General features: G+C 34.4%; 1 protein-coding gene across 4 annotated transcripts in view; it reads right to left on the reverse strand.

The window, feature by feature from the left end:
* LOC142353971 (NPC intracellular cholesterol transporter 1-like) overlaps window positions 1-17891 on the reverse strand; it is a 97813-nt gene that overhangs the window by 46689 nt on the left and 33233 nt on the right. For 3 of the 4 annotated variants that reach the window (XM_075406210.1, XM_075406208.1, XM_075406211.1), the window contains 3 exons: window positions 7450-7691; window positions 804-904; window positions 662-697 (listed from right to left, as the gene is read on the reverse strand). In XM_075406210.1, coding sequence (XP_075262325.1) covers window positions 662-697; window positions 804-904; window positions 7450-7691 — 379 coding nt within the window. The remainder of the gene's footprint in view (window positions 1-661; window positions 698-803; window positions 905-7449; window positions 7692-17891) is intronic. The other variant, XM_075406209.1, reaches the window with a different exon arrangement.

The raw sequence follows: 17891 nt of genomic DNA on the forward strand, positions 1-17891 counted from the left end.
GATTTCATCGTAAAATGATATAAGCAATATGTTATTGCATGAAGAATAGATGGCGCTCTCAGAGACTACTATGAACTATCCCTGAAATTAGTCAGGGATTTATACCCTGTTCAATGCTACCAAATCTACCACATTGTTTTCCATTCTTTCGCAATTCAGCAACGTCCGCAAAATATATAAGACCATTCAAAATTCCTGCCTCTGAAAACAAATTTTGCTATGGCATGCAGCTGCTCAGTTAGTGAACAGATCAAGTTGATCAGACAACAGACCAAAAGGAGATATATCGACAACAGTGTGATAAAATGAAATGAATTTATTTAATTGCCTGCAATTGAAAACATAGTTACACGGCCTTCAATCAAAAAGGATTCAACTCATTTTGAAATGTTCTAGGGTACAATGGGACTTGAGAAAGAGGCGTCAGAACACCAAACAGACCGTTACAACCCCGCATCATTTTGCGATTTAAAACTTCGATTTTATTGTTCGATACCTCGTTTAATGAACGATCCGTTCAATCTATTGTGACAGCGCTAAAAATCAGATATAGAAAGATAGATATGAGAGGCATTGATCGCATGATGCAACTGAAACGAAGAATAGCGACAACTACATTCAGCTCTAAAGTGTGCATATGTAGCGATAGAGAGTAACTCACGGTAAACTGGATTGTCCAGCAAATGTTGTACCGATTCTAAAAATAAGAGGCCTAATCAGTCACATCACCCAAATGGTGATAGTCTAAAATATCGGATGACTGTCACATTGGTTGCAGTACTGAATCCCTAAACTCTACATACCTGGAAACCCTCCCAATGCAATCAGGGGTTCAATTGGACCACCCCATGAAGCCATACAGGAACTCTTCAGGGCAGTCCCGTCATCTAGTCTAGTCGGAGATCTAAACACAATCATTCTATTCGCAACACCTGTTTAAAATGTAGGCACCTTTTGTAACAAACAATTTACTGAGCACAAAAACAAACACACTGGGCGACCTTATAGAGCAGCCGGCAGGTCAAACCACTAAACCATCTTGGACATCAGATCGGGAACAGCGGAATAAAAAGTAAAAATCAATGTCAAAATGCCACAAGTGAACAAAAAATCACAAGTGAGAAAGCGAATTTTTGTTCAAACTCATTTTTCTCTTTCTACTTTTAAATTAGAGTGAAACAATTTCACGCTGCAAAACCACTCGCTCTTTCGCTTCACTTTCTGTTCCGGCGTGACCAAAATCGTCGCTTCAATTCGACTTAAATATTCATGAAAATGCGTGAACAGGTCTAAAAAAGACAGCTCCCCAATACAATTCAAATTCCTTGATTTGTAAAAACATAGCTGGACAAGTTCTGATTTACAAACCAAAAAATTTAACTATTTAAAAATTTTAAAAATTTAACTAATTAATGACCCCATAATAAACTTTATCCAAGTTAATATCAAACAAAGACAGTCAACAAAGTCCATGACTCCAGTTGAGCAAAATATGAAAAAATCTAAAAACAATTACAAGAGTTTTTTCCAGGACTTAGTGTTTTAAGAGCAACTGAAAATAACAACACATTATAAAAATACTGTCTCTATGCATCTTTAAAATGAGTAACCAGTACACAATCTTCTAAGAATCAAAGAAAAAAAGCCGCAAGAACTTAAGAAATTGACAGTACGAGAAGTAGCAACATCTGTAGGTAGCAACCAAAAAATCAAAACTTTCGAAAAAAAGTGTCTAGATCAATAACTGTTAGCAAAACCCCACTTTTGACTGGATTCAATCATGCCTAAAAGGAGACCAAAGAGACTTGTCATTAATGAGTAAGCAGCAGAACAAAAAACAGCTACAAAACGGACACAAAATCGTGTCAGAGTCGTGAAAACCGTTAGGCATGAAAAGAAAAAAAATACTAACATGACAGCTAGAGAACCTAGAGACTTGTCACCTAGAGACAAAACAACTTCGCAACATCACAAAGAACTCGCAGCATCACAGAAATAACATAGTTTTTAAGAACAAATCGTGTCTTCGAAAACCTTCAATTTCGAATTGAAAAAATGAGATTAGCTCAAGAATAACTAATAAAAAGGCTAATGAGATCTATCAATAATTAGACTTAGTGACAGCGAAAAAAAAACGAAAAAGGAGGAAAGTCCAAAAATCTTTTAGATCGAGTCGTGTCAAGGTCAAGAAAACCATAAGATATATATAAAAAACAAAATTTATCGAGCTATACATAATGAAAATAATCCATAATCAGAACAAGACACCAAATATATCAAATGAAATCAGTAAACTAATTTATATATACCTCAATAGAGAGCAATTGAGACCTATCATTAACGAGAATTGATAACAACATGACCTATAAAAACAGGTACAATCCAAAAAATCACTTATTTTAAGAAGACAAAGAGCGTCTAAGTTTTGATGAAAATCATCAGTTGCTTTCTGAGGTATTTCAACAACCGCAATTATGCATCATCAGAACACACATATGACCTTTTAAATTTATTTTAACAGAAAATGAAGAGAAAAATTGCAAAACAGAATTTAAATCAGCGCAGGTAAAAATTCACCCTCAAAATCTATTTAAACACCATTTCCTCACTTTACTTGAAAAGCAGTTTGCGCAAACTTTACGCCTTAAAACTATGTTTTTCGCTCCTCTTATTACTCCAGCATGATTAAAATCACTACTTCAATTTAACTTCAGTGACAAGGCCGAAAAAAGTGTAAAAAGACCATAAAACACCTCCAAATTGATTATACTTAACATTTTCAAACAATAACAGGAAAATTTAAAGTAGAAACATAACTGAGAAAACTGTAGAGAAAGAGCATCTGATGAAAATTGCTCAAGTTGCGACCCCATAAGAACTTTAACACAACACGGATGCTTAGCAACAAATTATTACCAATTAATAGACTATGTAACCAGTTCAGAAAAAACCGAGGAAAGGGAAAGTTGAAAATATCGAAAAAATGTGCTCTATAAAATTCAAATAAAATCCTTTACATGACGATAAAATGCAACTTTTCAAACATTATTGACAAAAATTTTATGAGAGAGATCAGCAACAACTAAAAGATCAGTCTTTTGAGAGATCAGCAACAACTAAAGAGATTAGATAGACAGATCGGCCACCAGTCCTTTAATAGACCACAAGACTTTTGGGTTAGCTTTGGACTGTCATTTTTATGAGACACATAAGCTCTACAAGGAGAAAGCCCTAATAGGGCTTTTCAAAATTAGGATCTTTTCCGTTTGTGCCCCCTCAGCTTAGTGGGCGCATATTATTTGCACCCCTCGGATGCATGTGCAACATTTTCTACATAATGACTTACTATGTAATGGCACGAGCTCTGTAATTGGGGGCGCATAACGTACTGGGGTCACAAACAGAGAAGATCCCAAAATTAATATTCGAAATCAAAAACTCGAGACTTTATTAATCAAGAATTAGGGCATATATGTTTGGCACTACTTAGATGCACACTATTGGCCTTTAACAAGTAAATGTTCATAAAATTTAAAGTTCCGTAAGTGAGTTCAGAAGTCATCAATTGCCCCCTAGCATTTAATAATTATTTAATAACAAACTTTCAAACACTGGATGAGGTTACCTGTCTACGGAGACATGAAAAAAAAATAAAATACAAATGTTTTGAAAAAACTTAAAATTGCAAATTTTTATCAAAAAACATCCAAAAGTCGAAAGGTTAAATTGTTGAAAACAAATCCAATGAAACTAAAAACCATGCAGCAAATTTTTATCAGAACGTGGAATAGGTTTTCTCGCACTTGAGAATAGACGAATATCAAAAACTGACCAAAACTTTAGGAAACCTTAAAAAAAATTGCAAATTTTATCAAACAAATGAAAAAAATCGAGACACTTAAATGTTAAAAACCATGCCATTGTTACTAGAAAATATGAGATGCCCTATTAACAAACCTCAAAGGAGATTGCTTTGTCCTTGAAGCTGAAAAAACTGAAAAAATGACGAAAAGTTTCAAAAACCTGAAGAAAATGTTAATTTTGTCAAACAAATTGCTAAAATTTGTGATATTCAAAAGATGAAACCTATTCCATGGCAACTAAAAATTTTTCAGTAACTTATAATCCAACCGCTAATGAGATTTTCGGGCCCCTGGGACTCAAACAACTTGAATAAGGACAATAAATGTCACAAAAATATTAAAAAATTTGAGTGAGGTAAGTCATTGAAAAAGTCAAATCCAAGAAGTCAGGGTAAGACGAAACAAAAATCTGCTAGACGAAGTAAAACATAGCAGGACAAGTCCTGAAATACAATTCAAAGAATTGAATGAAAAACTCAGACGTACTCTACCTGACCAGCAGATCAATTGGACAATTCCAGCCAGAACACAAACAAAATCATCTCAAAAAATTGAGAAATTAAAAGAATCAAAACTGAACAAAATATACTCATTGCTAAAACTCGAAGCTTTCAAACCTAAGGCAAAAAGTTTTTCCCTTTAAAAAATCTATTTAAAAAATATGTTCAAAATCAATTTCTGTTTCTGAAATCGGTCCAGTATTATGTCTGCAAGGCCTGAAAAATATTCATTGGCCCTTGAAGATCGATGATTAACTCGAAAATGAACAAAAAATTTAAGAAAAAAAGAAATCAATTGCAAATTATCAGAAAATGTTGCTTAAAATCGTGATATAAATATCTTCAGAATCATTTCTATTTCTCTAGAGGCTATCCAGTAACCCAATTCCAAGCTTTAAAAAACTCAATGGCTCATAGATCGATAGGCAATAACTTTTAGAAAAAATTTTAAACTTCAAAAAATAGAAATTCGTTCTATTAAATGTTGAAAGCCGTTCAATTGCCCCCTAGCATTTAATAATTATTTAATAACATACTTTCAAACACTGGATGAGGTTACCTGTCTACGGAGACATGAAAAAATAAAATACAAATGTTTTGAAAAAACTTAAAAAAAATTGCAAATTTTTATCAAAAAACATCCAAAGTCGAAAGGTTAAATTGTTGAAAACAAATCCAATGAAACTAAAAACCATGCAGCAAATTTTTATCAGAACGTGGAATAGGTTTTCTCGCACTTGAGAATAGACGAATATCAAAAACTGACCAAAACTTTAGGAAACCTTAAAAAAATTGCAAATTTTATCAAACAAATGCTAAAAATCGAGACACTTAAATGTTAAAAACCATGCCATTGTTACTAGAAAATATGAGATGCCCTATTAACAAACCTCAAAGGTGATTGCCTTGTCCTTGAAGCTGAAAAACTGAAAAAATGACGAAAAGTTTCAAGAACCTGAAGAAAATGTTAATTTTGTCAAACAAATTGCTAAAATTTGTGATATTCAAAAGATGAAACCTATTCCATGGCAACTAAAAATTTTTCAGTAACTTATAATCCAACCACTAATGAGATTTTCGGGCCCCTGGGACTCAAACAACTTGAATAAGGACAATAAATGTCACAAAAATATTAAAAAATTGCAAGCTTTGTCAAAAAATGCTAAAATTCATGATGGCAAAAAGTTGAAAACCATTCCATTACCACTAGAAACTATGCAGTAATCTATCATCCAACCCTTTAAATTAGTATCCTTTCGCGAGTTTGTGTTCGTAGTACCAAAATTTATAGCTCATAAAATGGTCATAACAAGTAATTTTGTGTCGCAAACGACCTTAATCAACTTTTAAAAACTTCAACCTAAGACTAATCAAACAAAGAAACTCCACAGAAACCACAGAAACATGATTTTTTGCACCATTTTGAGCCCAAGAACTCCTAAAGATGACCTTTTAACCTTAAATTAAGGCCATCCCCGCAGCTGCACCACTATTAGCACTTGAAGGACAACTAAAGCCCACTTTGGGCCTCTAATGAAACTTAATGCCCGCTAGGCTTTACCTGTTTATCCCGTTTTGAACGATCAAAGTCATTGAAAAATGTGTCAACACATCTTAAAAAACATAGTGCACCAATACAATTCAAATTCTTTGAATTGTAAAAACTAGGAGCGCTATAATAGCCGCCTGGAATTGAGGACGCTGCTATTAATAATTGATTTCAGCGAGAAGATCTTTCCCTAGCTTTAAAGTGTCAACTCATAGTAAACATAACCGTCTAAACGTCGGAAGAATTGCTCTTGAACGACTAGTGGGAGCTCTAATCAATTGCAGCCTGCTTCAGTCGGGGGGAGCCTAAATGGGACTAAGAAGTTCTATAGTGGGCTTCAAATAACCACATTAGAGGTTAACATATACCACTATTAAGATTTAAAGTAAAAAATGACACCAGTTTCGGCGCACTTTTCATTTGACTTTTAATATTAAGTTGCCGCTAATTGAGTTCAGCTGCTTGAAATTGTGATTGAGGGAGAATTTTAGATCACGCGAAATGCAAAAAGTCAAGGGCGTAAAAGTCACTCAAAAAGTCAAAATTGTCAAGCGAAAATTTTGCATAAAAAAGACACACACGTTTACAATAATTGCTATGAACTACGTTCAAGAGCAATTAATAACACATATAAAAATTGCTCTTCGGAAACTACAGCGAAGACCATTCGACGAAATAGGTAAAAAAGAAAAAACAGAAAAATTGTCAAAATTTGCTCAAATTTACTCCATTTTCTTTCATAAAAACAACTCAGAAGTAACATCAACCAAATGAGAGACAACCAAAAGGGGGGTTAGAACAACTGATTTTACCACAAAAATCCCAAATGTTCTCAAAATTGAAGAAAACAAAGAACGCTGAAAGCTTAAAACAAAACCAAAATAGTTTTTTAAAAAAGCTCTGATGTGAAGTAAAAATTGACACCAAATGTGTAGATTTTGCTTCATATGGTAAAAAATGCTTCCAAAATCACTACTACCAATTTATATAATTGATAGAACCTCCTTTTACTAAAAAAAAGTTGTAAAAAAAGAATTTTTTCACACCTACGTTTTTCTCTCTCTCAAAAACGGCATGAACAGAAAACCAATCTCTCTTCCCTCAGCTCTTTCAGCAATTTGACCTAGACTCTTTGTTTTAACGCTTTTCATTTCGCGTTTTAAATACACTTCAACAAAATTACCGATCAAAAAAAGACACTCCACCAATACTCTTCGAGTCATTAAACGAGAGCGCGCCAATATAATTCAAATTCTTTGAATTGAAAAAAAGCAGCGCAATAATAGCCGGCTGAGAGGATGAGGGCGGCCATTACTAACGAAAGCAAACCAAAATGTCAGGATCAAAATATTAGCGACAAAATACTTACTAAAATACTTGCTTATAATAGCAAAAATTAGCAGGAAGTTCTATGAAGCAACTCGACAAAAAAGCTGCTTCTTAGAACCGGTAAAAATGGCGTGTTTACATATAAAGATGAGTTACTATCTAAATTTAATTGTTGAAATTGGCAAAATTTAGAAGTAACGACTCTTACTCTATACAAGCACTGATGTGTTTGTAATGATTGGCTTTCACCACTCTCTTGCGCCTGGTCCTGTACGCCTTCTGGTCTATATTATCATGTGAGTTTTGGAACCACTCAGTTGCACTTGTTACTGCACACCTGCTGTTCACAGGGTGCATGGGTTTGTGACAGATATCGTCGAGAGACACATTTCGTTCATGTCTGTCCGAATAAATTACCAGGCTACTGATGTTCTCTTGTAGGTACAGAATCTAAACACAATTTCTAATTTTTTACCAACCACCAAAATTATCTTGGTTTCCACACACAGCAGATTTTCTCCGAAAAAATTAAGTTCGTCACTTTTATAATCTCGGTTTCTCAGTTGGTTCAATTTTTTAATTTTCTTCATTAGTGAAGTTCGAATTTTCAATTTAGCTCTAAACTTTTCACCAAAAAGGATACCCGAACTTGATTTCTTGAAACAGCCTTGCTCCAGTTTTCAGAAACTACAGCTATCAGAAGAATAGCTCAATAACTAACTTTTTACACAAGAAAAAAACTTGCAGAAGCTCACCGTCAACAAAAAACCATGTGCCTCAGCCAAAATTCAAATAGACGATTATCACCATGATATATCGAATTTACCAAAGAGTTAGGAGTAATTTCTGAAGAAAAAACATACCCAGCAGATTGCCGGAAAATATCCACCGTTGATCCGCATAACCAAGATTGAGATTGAAAGAAGAGAAAAAACTAGTGAAAAAATGATTTTTGTAAAAACAATTTTAAAGTGCGAACTATTTTGATATCATTTTGCAGCTGAACGTACTCTTGTTTCGTAGTGAGACCACACAGGGGCTAGCATCAATACCAATAAGCATTAGAGAAGGTAACTAAGAACAAAGTTCGAGTAACGGGCATCTAAAATTGGGCTTTATGGGTTTATCCCGTTTCTATTTCTCATTTATTTTTTTTGATACCGACTCTGTTCATTTTGAATTGCTTTGCTGATCAACTGGTGTCTAAAAACACTTTTAGCAGAATGAGAGAAGAGTGAAACTAGCCTCGAGAAGTCAAAAAGATGTTGGCAAAATGTTGAACAAGCTGTGAACTAAGGTAAAGCGAAAAAATTTTTTTCGACGAAGTAAAAAAACATAACAGGACAAGTCCTGACGTACAATTCAAAGAATTTTCATTGACTAAATGAAAAACAAGACATAGAACGGACTATGAGTGAATTGGGAAAACCATGTCTAAAAGAATCAGATAAAAAAAACAAAAAAAGAACAGAAAAATCAATGTCAAAATAACACATGAGAACAAAACACCACCAGTGAGAAATGGAAATTTGGTTCAAACCAAAAACTAGGCCTAGAATGAACTATGAATGGATTGGGAAAACCATTTAGAAAAAAAAACGCAATCCAAAAACAATCGAAAAAAAAAACAGTAAAAAAAGTAAACATCAAAGTAAAATTGCCGCATGCGAAAAACCACTAGCTAGAATGCGAATTTTTGTTCAAACACCGTTTTCTCATTCTACTTTAAAATTAGAGCAAAAAATTCATGTCTTAAAACCACTCGCGTTTTCGCTTCACTTCCTGTTTCGGCGTGACCAAAATTACTACTCCAATTTGACTTCAAAAATCATGAAAATGTGTGGAGAGATCTTAAAAAAAGACAGCCTCCCAATACAATTCAAATTCTTTGAATATTTAAAAGATTAGGAGCGCTATAATAGCCAGCTGAGAAGCTGAGGCGGCTATTAAAATAAATATAACCGACTAACACTGCACAAATAGCTCTGGGGATAGATTCTATTGTCTATAGACAACAATAATTGCTTGCGCCCGTTATCCATATCGCAGCTATATCTCGTTTTGAAAGTGAGGAAAGTTATTAAGGAGAGTGGCATTAGTCAAGTGTGACCAAAAATTGTAAACATAACCAACTAACTTCGGGAGAATTTCTCTCAAACGACTGGAGAGCGGTTGGCTTCGTCGGTAGCCAGCTTCGACTACTTAGGGGGCTAGCTTAAGCTTAATTGAGGGTCGCGTGGAGAGAATGAGGGGTGTTGGGGGGAAGGGGTTCGCGTTGGGGAGCAAGCGGGGTTACGGGTAGAATCAGGTGAATGGGGGAGAGGCAGTTGGGGGGTGGGCTACAATTATTCACAAGAATGAGCAAAAAACTCGCTCCAACAAGAGAAGTGAAAAATGTCGACACGCACACAACCCATTCAAAATTGGGATCTTTTCCGTTTACCCCCCCCCCCCCCCCCACCCCAGCTTGGCGCATACTATTTGCACCCCCAGAGGCACGTGCCATATTTTAAATAATGATTTACTATGTAATGACACGTGGGGGCGCATAACGTACTGGGGGCACAAACGGAAAAGATCCCTAAATTGCATACAAGAGTGAACGAAAACCAGATTTGAAGTGAGCATTGACATCAAAGGTCGCAGCATGAAAGTTGACGTTGAAATAAGTCCAAAGTTGAGAAGGCCAATAATAGCTCCACTGAGATATACCTATCGCAGCTACAAATAAAACCAGCAAAACTTTTAAAAGGAGCCAAATTGTCCAATTATACGGTCGAATTAACAAAATATGTTGAATTTTTGCCAATTTCTTGACGCCGATTGGACGTGACAAAAGAGTAAAAAATTCATTGGAAACTGTTTCGAGACGCAAAAAATGTTCAAAAAAAATGTCATTTAATGTATGCTAGAAAAGCCTTTCTAACCTGTCAAATCCACCGATCAAAAAGAAGTGTATAATCGAACAGGAAGAAATCAAATTTAAGTCGTGACCGGATGTCCTACAGCTAAAACGAAAAACCTGCAGAGAACCAAGGAGTAATGAGATCAATAGGATAAATAAATGCTACAAACTTTGTTTGAGCAGTTATATCAACAAGGAGGCTCGTTAAATGTGCATTCGCACATGATGTTCCAACCTGAGCTCATCTACAACTTTGAATTAATTTTCAACCAACTGAAGAGATAACAAAAATAGATGTTTGAGTTTAGAACAATCGTTACACAACCCATCTACTAAGAGAACGAACAATGAGGCGAAATTCAAAAATTATTCAACATTTTTTCAACCAAGAAAATTCAAAAGTCTTTAAAATCATTAGCCTTCAACTGAATAATCCTTGATACTTTACTGAAAAATCCTTACAAAAACAAAAGGCCCTGTCTTTGATTAAACTAAGCCAAAGAAACGAACTAAAGAAAAACTCAAAAAATTACAAACGATGTGCGAAATGTTACAAAACCTAACTACTAATTGAATTACATACTGCCATGCCTCATTACAGCGCTCAAGAGATCTGCCATTTAAAAGACTACGAGAAAAACATTAAACGACGAAAGATTGATTATGTTCAAAAAATATCAAAAAAATATTTTTAAAGTCTTAACAGCCATTAAATTCAATAGATTTCAACGGAAGCCATTAAGTACGCTAAATTAAGCCTCGATGTGCCGACAAGGCTTTTTGTCATTCAAAAGTTATCAAAGACATTACAACATGTCATTGACTATGAAAAAAACAACAACAAATACAGGCAGAATCCAAAAATTCAGTATGAAAGTGCTCGAAAAAAGTGTCGAAGCTATTTAAACCATAAGCTTTTATCTGAAAACTTTTTTATCATCCCTTGAACGTCTTTGCTAAGCCAATGGGAACTATCAATATTAGGATAATGTAATAAGATTTCAAAAGGAACCACTAACGAAAAAAATATCAAAAAATTATGAAAACTCGTGCATCGAAGTCAAAAAACCAATAGTTAGAAGATTAAATCCGCTCACTAGATAATTTTTTGAAGTAGAAAGGAAAGGGGTTCCGTAATTACTCCGACTAACTTACAGTAAGAAAATAAGTTTAAGATTGATTAAAATTCAAAACTTTTTTCAAAAAAATATTTTTGAAGACAACAGTCATTAAATTCAATATCGTTCAACGTAAATCAATAAATACGCTCAGTTATGCCACGATGTTATTACAGGGATGCTTTTCATGCATCGGTAGTCAATAAGACATCAAATTAAGTCCTTTGACTATGAAAACAACAACAAATAGAGGCAAAAAACCAAAAATTCAGTAGAAAAAGGAGAGAAGAAAGTGTTGAAGCCATTTAAACCATAACTTTTCTCTGAAAACTTTAGCTATGATCCATTGAACTTTTTCTATGAGCCAATGGGAGCTATTAATATTAGGATAACGTAAAAAGATTTCAAAAGGAAGCAATAATACGAAATGTTCAAAATTAAATTTTTATTTTTTGAATTAAATTTTTTTCTGAAATTTTGTTGCATTGAAGTCAAATAACCAATAGTTAGAAGATAAAACCATTAACGACCTATTTGTGGTTTCAGTAGGAAGGAGGGGCATCCTGTCATTACTGAGATTGACTCACAGTTCACGGAAATAAGTTTAAGATTGCTAAATATTAAAATCAAAAATTTATTTTCAAAGTCTTAACAGCCATTTAGAGCACTAGATAGGTTCACTTAATGCTGAATACGGAACCGATTGCACTTTTAGACAACGAGTTTATGCCATAGAATTCCAAAATTTTAGTAAAATCTCAAAATGAAAATCAAAATTTCATTTAAAATTACGAAAACTGAGATACGAATCCAAAAAAAATGAGCGATTCCTTGGAAACGAATTTTTAGTTCATGGGGCTTCATTTGATTGTAAATGATGTTTGTCATGAACGGAACCTCGATATGAAAAGTGACTAGTCTCTGGTAAATTGAAAAAAAAAATATGCAAAACTTTCTTAAAAAAAACTCAAATGGAATGCGAATTATTTTTTATAGTAAACTTCCTTATGAGACCAGAACTAGTCGTTTTTATCGCTTTTCGTCTATTAGGAACACAAAATTGATTTATTTTGTGACGTGAAATGTAATTTTGAATTAAAATTTTCAAAGAAAAAATGTTTATTCGAACAAAAAATACGGTAAAAATGAACAAAAGTGAACCAAATATCCCGTGTTCACATGAAACTTACCTCAATAACTCCGCGAAAAAAACGATATTCAAAAAAAAATCTTTTTAATTTCGAATTCTAAGCTGGATGAGCTTTTTAATGATACCACTCACATTTCTCTACGATGAATATATCGATCGGCCAAAATTGTCTGAAAAAAAAACCCATTTGAGTATACAGTTCCTACCCCCCCAGAAGTGGAGTCGGAACAAAACATTTATAGATGGTTATATCCTAACAGTTGTAGACTTCATTCAGCTCAAATCTGAGCTGCCAATGAAACAGCCTAAATGTAAATTATTCGAGCTGACCATAAAAAAATGTCGGCTGAAAGATATTTTCGTGGTGTCCGTTTACTGAAATATTTGCTTTCAGGAAACTCATTGCTTTTCACAAACAGCGGTGTTCATACTACCACATTTCATTTCGTGATACCTCGTCTATATTTGTCAGGCGGTGTTCAACATTAACATCTCGCAGAATTATTTGTGTTGTGTCCCGCCACTTTTTGCAACATAATTACCACTTAACGGAATTTCTACATGTGGCATTTAGTTATAAACCTTACTGTTCCAATATTCCATGTTTTCCCTCGCCAAATATGCAAAAAGCATCAAATTTCTCTTCCACAATCTACTACTGCATGTAACGTATAAATATCAAAGATATGTGAACTAGTTTTCTTTACCAATTCCAATATAAATCCACTTATTTTCCTTGATCAGTGATTATTTATTCAAACAGGAGAGATATTTTGTGCTTACTCTTGGAAGATGAAGCCGAATTTAATATCGAGCCAATAAGATCGACATCACTGGGAATAACTATTACATTTGACCACATTCAACAAATCTGAATATTTAATTTGTTGGCAGATGCACTGTCATGAAAACAAACCACTTTAATGGAAAACATCTGTTTGATATCTTACCATTAAATGTCTACATGAATAAACATACCCGGCAGATTGCCGGAAAATAGCCGCCGTTGATTCCAATAAGCATGATTGGGATTGAAATAACAGAAGATATTGAAAAAAAAAAGATTTTTGTACAAAAACATCTTTTAAGTCCGATTTATTTTGATGGTATTTCGTAGTTGAACATACTTCTGTTTCTTAGAGAGAGGCTACAGGGGCTACTATCAATAACAATAAGCATTAGAGATGGTAAATAAGACTTATAGGAACGACGTTCAAATAGCGGGCATCTAAAATTGGGCTTTATGGGTTTATCCCGTTTCTATTTCTGACATCCATTTTTGTACCAACTCTGTTCATTTTGAATTGCTTTGCTGAGCAACTGATGTTCAAAATCACTTTTAGCAGAATGAGAGAAGAGAGAAATTAGCCTAGAGAAGTCAAAAAGATTTCACGCAAAATGTTGAAAAAGCGGCAAAATGAGGTAAAGCGAAACATTTTTTTATTCGACGAAGTAAAAAACATAGCAGGACAAGTCCTGACGTACAATTCAAAGAATTTTCATTGACTAAACAGACAAACTAGACCTACAATGGACTATGAGTGAATTGAGAAAACCATTTCAAAAAAAAAATCAGAAAAAAAAAACAGAAAATCAGTGTCAAAATGCCGCATGTGAACAAAAAAACCACTAGCGAGAAATGAAAATTTAATTCAAACAAAAAACTAGGCCTAGAATGAGCTGTGAATGGATTGGTAAAACCATTTAGAAAAAAATCCGATCCAAAAAATCGAAACAACAGTAAAAATTAGAGTGAAATCGCCGCATGTGAACAAAAAACCACTACCGAGAAAACGAATTTTTGTTCAAACACCGTTTTCTCACTCTACTTTAAAATTAGAGCGAAAAAAATTCACGCCGCAAAACCACTCGCTTTTTCGCTCCACTTCCTGTTTCGGCGTGACCAAAATCACTACTCCAATTTGACTTCAAAAATCATGAAAATATGTGAACAGATCTTAAAAAAAAAAAAAAAAGACAGCGCCCCAATACAATTCAAATTCTTTGAATTGTAAAAAAAAAATAGGAGCGCTATAATAGCCGGCTGAGAAGATGAGGGCGGCTATTAATAATTTATTAAAGAATACGATTTACAAAAACTGAATCTAATAAAAACAAGTCTATTTGACAATCACCAATCGTTTTGACAACAAAATTGTTCAATACAATTCAAACAATTTTCACCTCCAGAACCTTTGGATGCATTTAATGAGTAGTAAAGAGCTTAACTTACAGCCTTAATTAAATCGTGCACTAAAAAACATAATTACAAATTACGAAAAGTCCAGTAAGAAACATAATTACAAATTACGGTCAGACCAAAAGTCGGTAGTACTAAAATTGCATAAACATAAACGACTATCGTCGGGCGAATTGCCTCTCAAACGACCAGCGATCGGTTGACTTTGGTAAAAGCCAATTCGGGCGTAGGGATGTTAGTATTGTGGAGGGGGTCAAGCCAAATTTTCAGGCAATATTAAGGTCAGTACACAAGACTTTAAAGTTGGGGGGGGGGGGGGGGGGGAGTTGCGGCAATCTAAGTATAAGAACCGCTTTTTACATCATAAACTTATTTTTCCAAGTTTCGGCGAATCGCATACTTGGAGACTAGAAAACTCTCAAGCTCTAAGGGAAAAATGCTCTCCGGGCGTTACATGTTTATCCCGCTTTTGGGGATTAAAAGTCAAAAGGGTCAAACGAAAAGTCGATCAAGTAAAACATCGCACAAAAAAGATGGCAGGACAAAAAAAATCGTAAGAAACTCGGTTTGAAAGCAACTAATAATGCCGCAAATCTTGATATATCGAATTTACCAAAGAATTAGGAGTAATTAGAAAAAAAAATAAACATAACCGACTAACACTGGACAAATTGCTCTGGGGATAGATTCTATTGTCTATAGACAACAATAACTGCTTGTGCTGGTTCGAGAGCAATTAAAAGATACAACATAGCTGGCCGATTGCAATATCCGCTGTTGACCCTACTGACCCAACTTGGGATTAACACAGCAAGACAAAAATGAGAAGTGTTCTTATTTGGTCTGGAATTTCATTAGATTAATAACGACAACGAATTCAGCCTCTCAATTAGCAAGACAATAACCTTATTGCAAAAACCCATTCGCAGTATACTCTAAGGAATTTTGATAACTTAATGCACTAAAAGTTTAAACATTAAGTCTTATTGCCCGGACATTAACGGTTTATCCCGTTTTTATTTATTTTGCTTTTTGACGATGAAGGTCTTTGCGTATTACTGCTCAATGAAATCTAAGTTGAAACAGTAAGTGAAGTAAGTTAGAAGTCCAACGTGAAAGTGGTAACTTATATTGAACAAAAAAGGTTTTAAAAAACTCAAAGGAGCGCCTAACTAATAGCCTTTGAAAGGATGACGGCAGCTATTAACAAAACAAAAATTGCACCAAGCAATTTTAAAAAAATCAAAAAAATGTCCACAAATTTACCAGCATGTTATATAAAAATCTGCATTGAGCATTTAAAGTATGGTAAAAAAAATGCTTCGTGTAAGATGTTTTAGATTTGATTATTTTAATTTTTATATTTTTGCTGTTTATAGAGATATTTCAAACATAATATAATTACTCCTCTTGCCCTCAAACTTAATTGGTTCACTTCGAGCAATTAATAATTGGCATAAAATAAGCGTGTCACAGTTATGGAAACATCAATGTAAAATCTCCACTTCACTAAACGGTTGACTGTCGTAGTACCAAGCTGGGTCTTAAGAGAGCTGCTAGCATTGGGAGGATGAGAAGAGCGGGGTGTAGGGTTGGGAGGGCTGGACGAGAGGGGCTCCAAACTGCCATGCGGATGAGGGTGGACAGGGGGTGGGTTGGGGGGGGGGGTTACTGAGGGGTCAAACTTTAAGATTAAGAACCAACCTTCACATCAAGAAATTGTCTTGAAAGTTTTATTGAATCGCATTCATAGAGAAGTAAGGCTCTAAGAGAACTTAAAGCCTTCCAAGCATTACATGTTCATCCGGTTTTTAAAAATGAGAAGTCATATGAGTCAGAAAAAAACTATTTCAAGCAAAAAATCGCATTAAAAAACACCACAGAACTAGTAAGATTGCTAAAAATTTCGTTTGAGAGCAATTGAAAATAATATTTTTTTTATTATTCTCTTTTATTAAAAAAAGTGCATATACAAACAGAGAACCTCTTTTCGTGCTATTGGTATCGGTCAATGAGTCAACAAAAAAGCCACCAACGATAATAGGCAAACAACCTCCTCTATTGAGAAGAAACACTGACAGAAACTGAAAAGAACTGTTTTAATTTTCCGAAACTCTGTTACCTTTCTCAGTAAACAATTGCTTTATACAAAGAAACTGCTATCAATTCTTAATGGAACACGCCAACCAGCAATAGGCACTTATTAAATTCCCAATCGATGCAATCAAACCAAACAATTGGCCAAAATTTGTTAAATCAGCCTTAAACGCTGAAAAATAGCTCAAAAACGTCAAAACGTTTAATCCCGTAAAAACGTCAAAATGTTTTCAAAGCAACGCTAACATTATTAATACAACCTAATAATATTAAACATAGCCGGCAGATAACCCGAACAGCTGCGAAAGAGTAGACCTGCGTGCCATAAAATTTGACTTTTTCAGCTTTGCTGTGTGAATAAATGTAAAACGAAAAAAGAGCGTCAAACGACGAAACAAAAAACATAGAAGGAAAAGACCTGACGTACAATTGAAAGAATTTCCATTGACTAAACAAAAAACTAGACCTAGAACGGACTATGAAAGAATTGGAAAAACCATTTAGAAAAAAATCCGATCCAAAAAATTGAAAAAACAGAAAAGCAAAGTGAAATTGCCGCATGTGAACAAAAAAAACCACTAGCGAGAAAGCGAATTTTTGTTCAAACACCGTTTTCTCACTCTACTTTAAAATTATAGCGAAAAAAATATCACGCCGCAAAACCACTCGCTTTTGCGCTCCATTTCCTGTTTCGGCGTGACCAAAATCACTACTCCAATTAGACTTCAAAAGTCATGAAAATGTGTGAACAGATCTTAAAAAACACATAGCCGGAAGAACTCCGGAACCGACTAGAAGGAGAAAATTGCTCATACTTATGACTAAACAACAAGAACAACTATTGTGAAGCCTAAATCTCCACAAATGCCATAAAAAAAGGAAGAATAGAAACGGCATTCGAAAACAAATTGAACAAAAAACATACCCGGCAGATTGCCGGAAAATAGCCGCCGTTGATTCCAATAAGCATGATTCGGATTGACAGAATAGAAGATATTGAAAAGATTTTTGTACAAAAACATTTATTAAGTCCGATTTAATTTGATGGCATTTCGTAGTTGAACATAGCGTACTTCTGTTTCTTAGAGAGGCTACACTGGCTACTTTCAATACCAATAAGCATTAGAGATGCTAACTAAGACTTATAGGAACGATGTTCAAATAGCGGGCATCTAAAATT

The sequence above is a fragment of the Convolutriloba macropyga genome, chromosome 15 (assembly GCF_964194025.1).
Source record: "Convolutriloba macropyga chromosome 15, txConMacr16.3, whole genome shotgun sequence".
Taxonomy (NCBI): Eukaryota; Metazoa; Xenacoelomorpha; order Acoela; family Convolutidae; genus Convolutriloba; species Convolutriloba macropyga.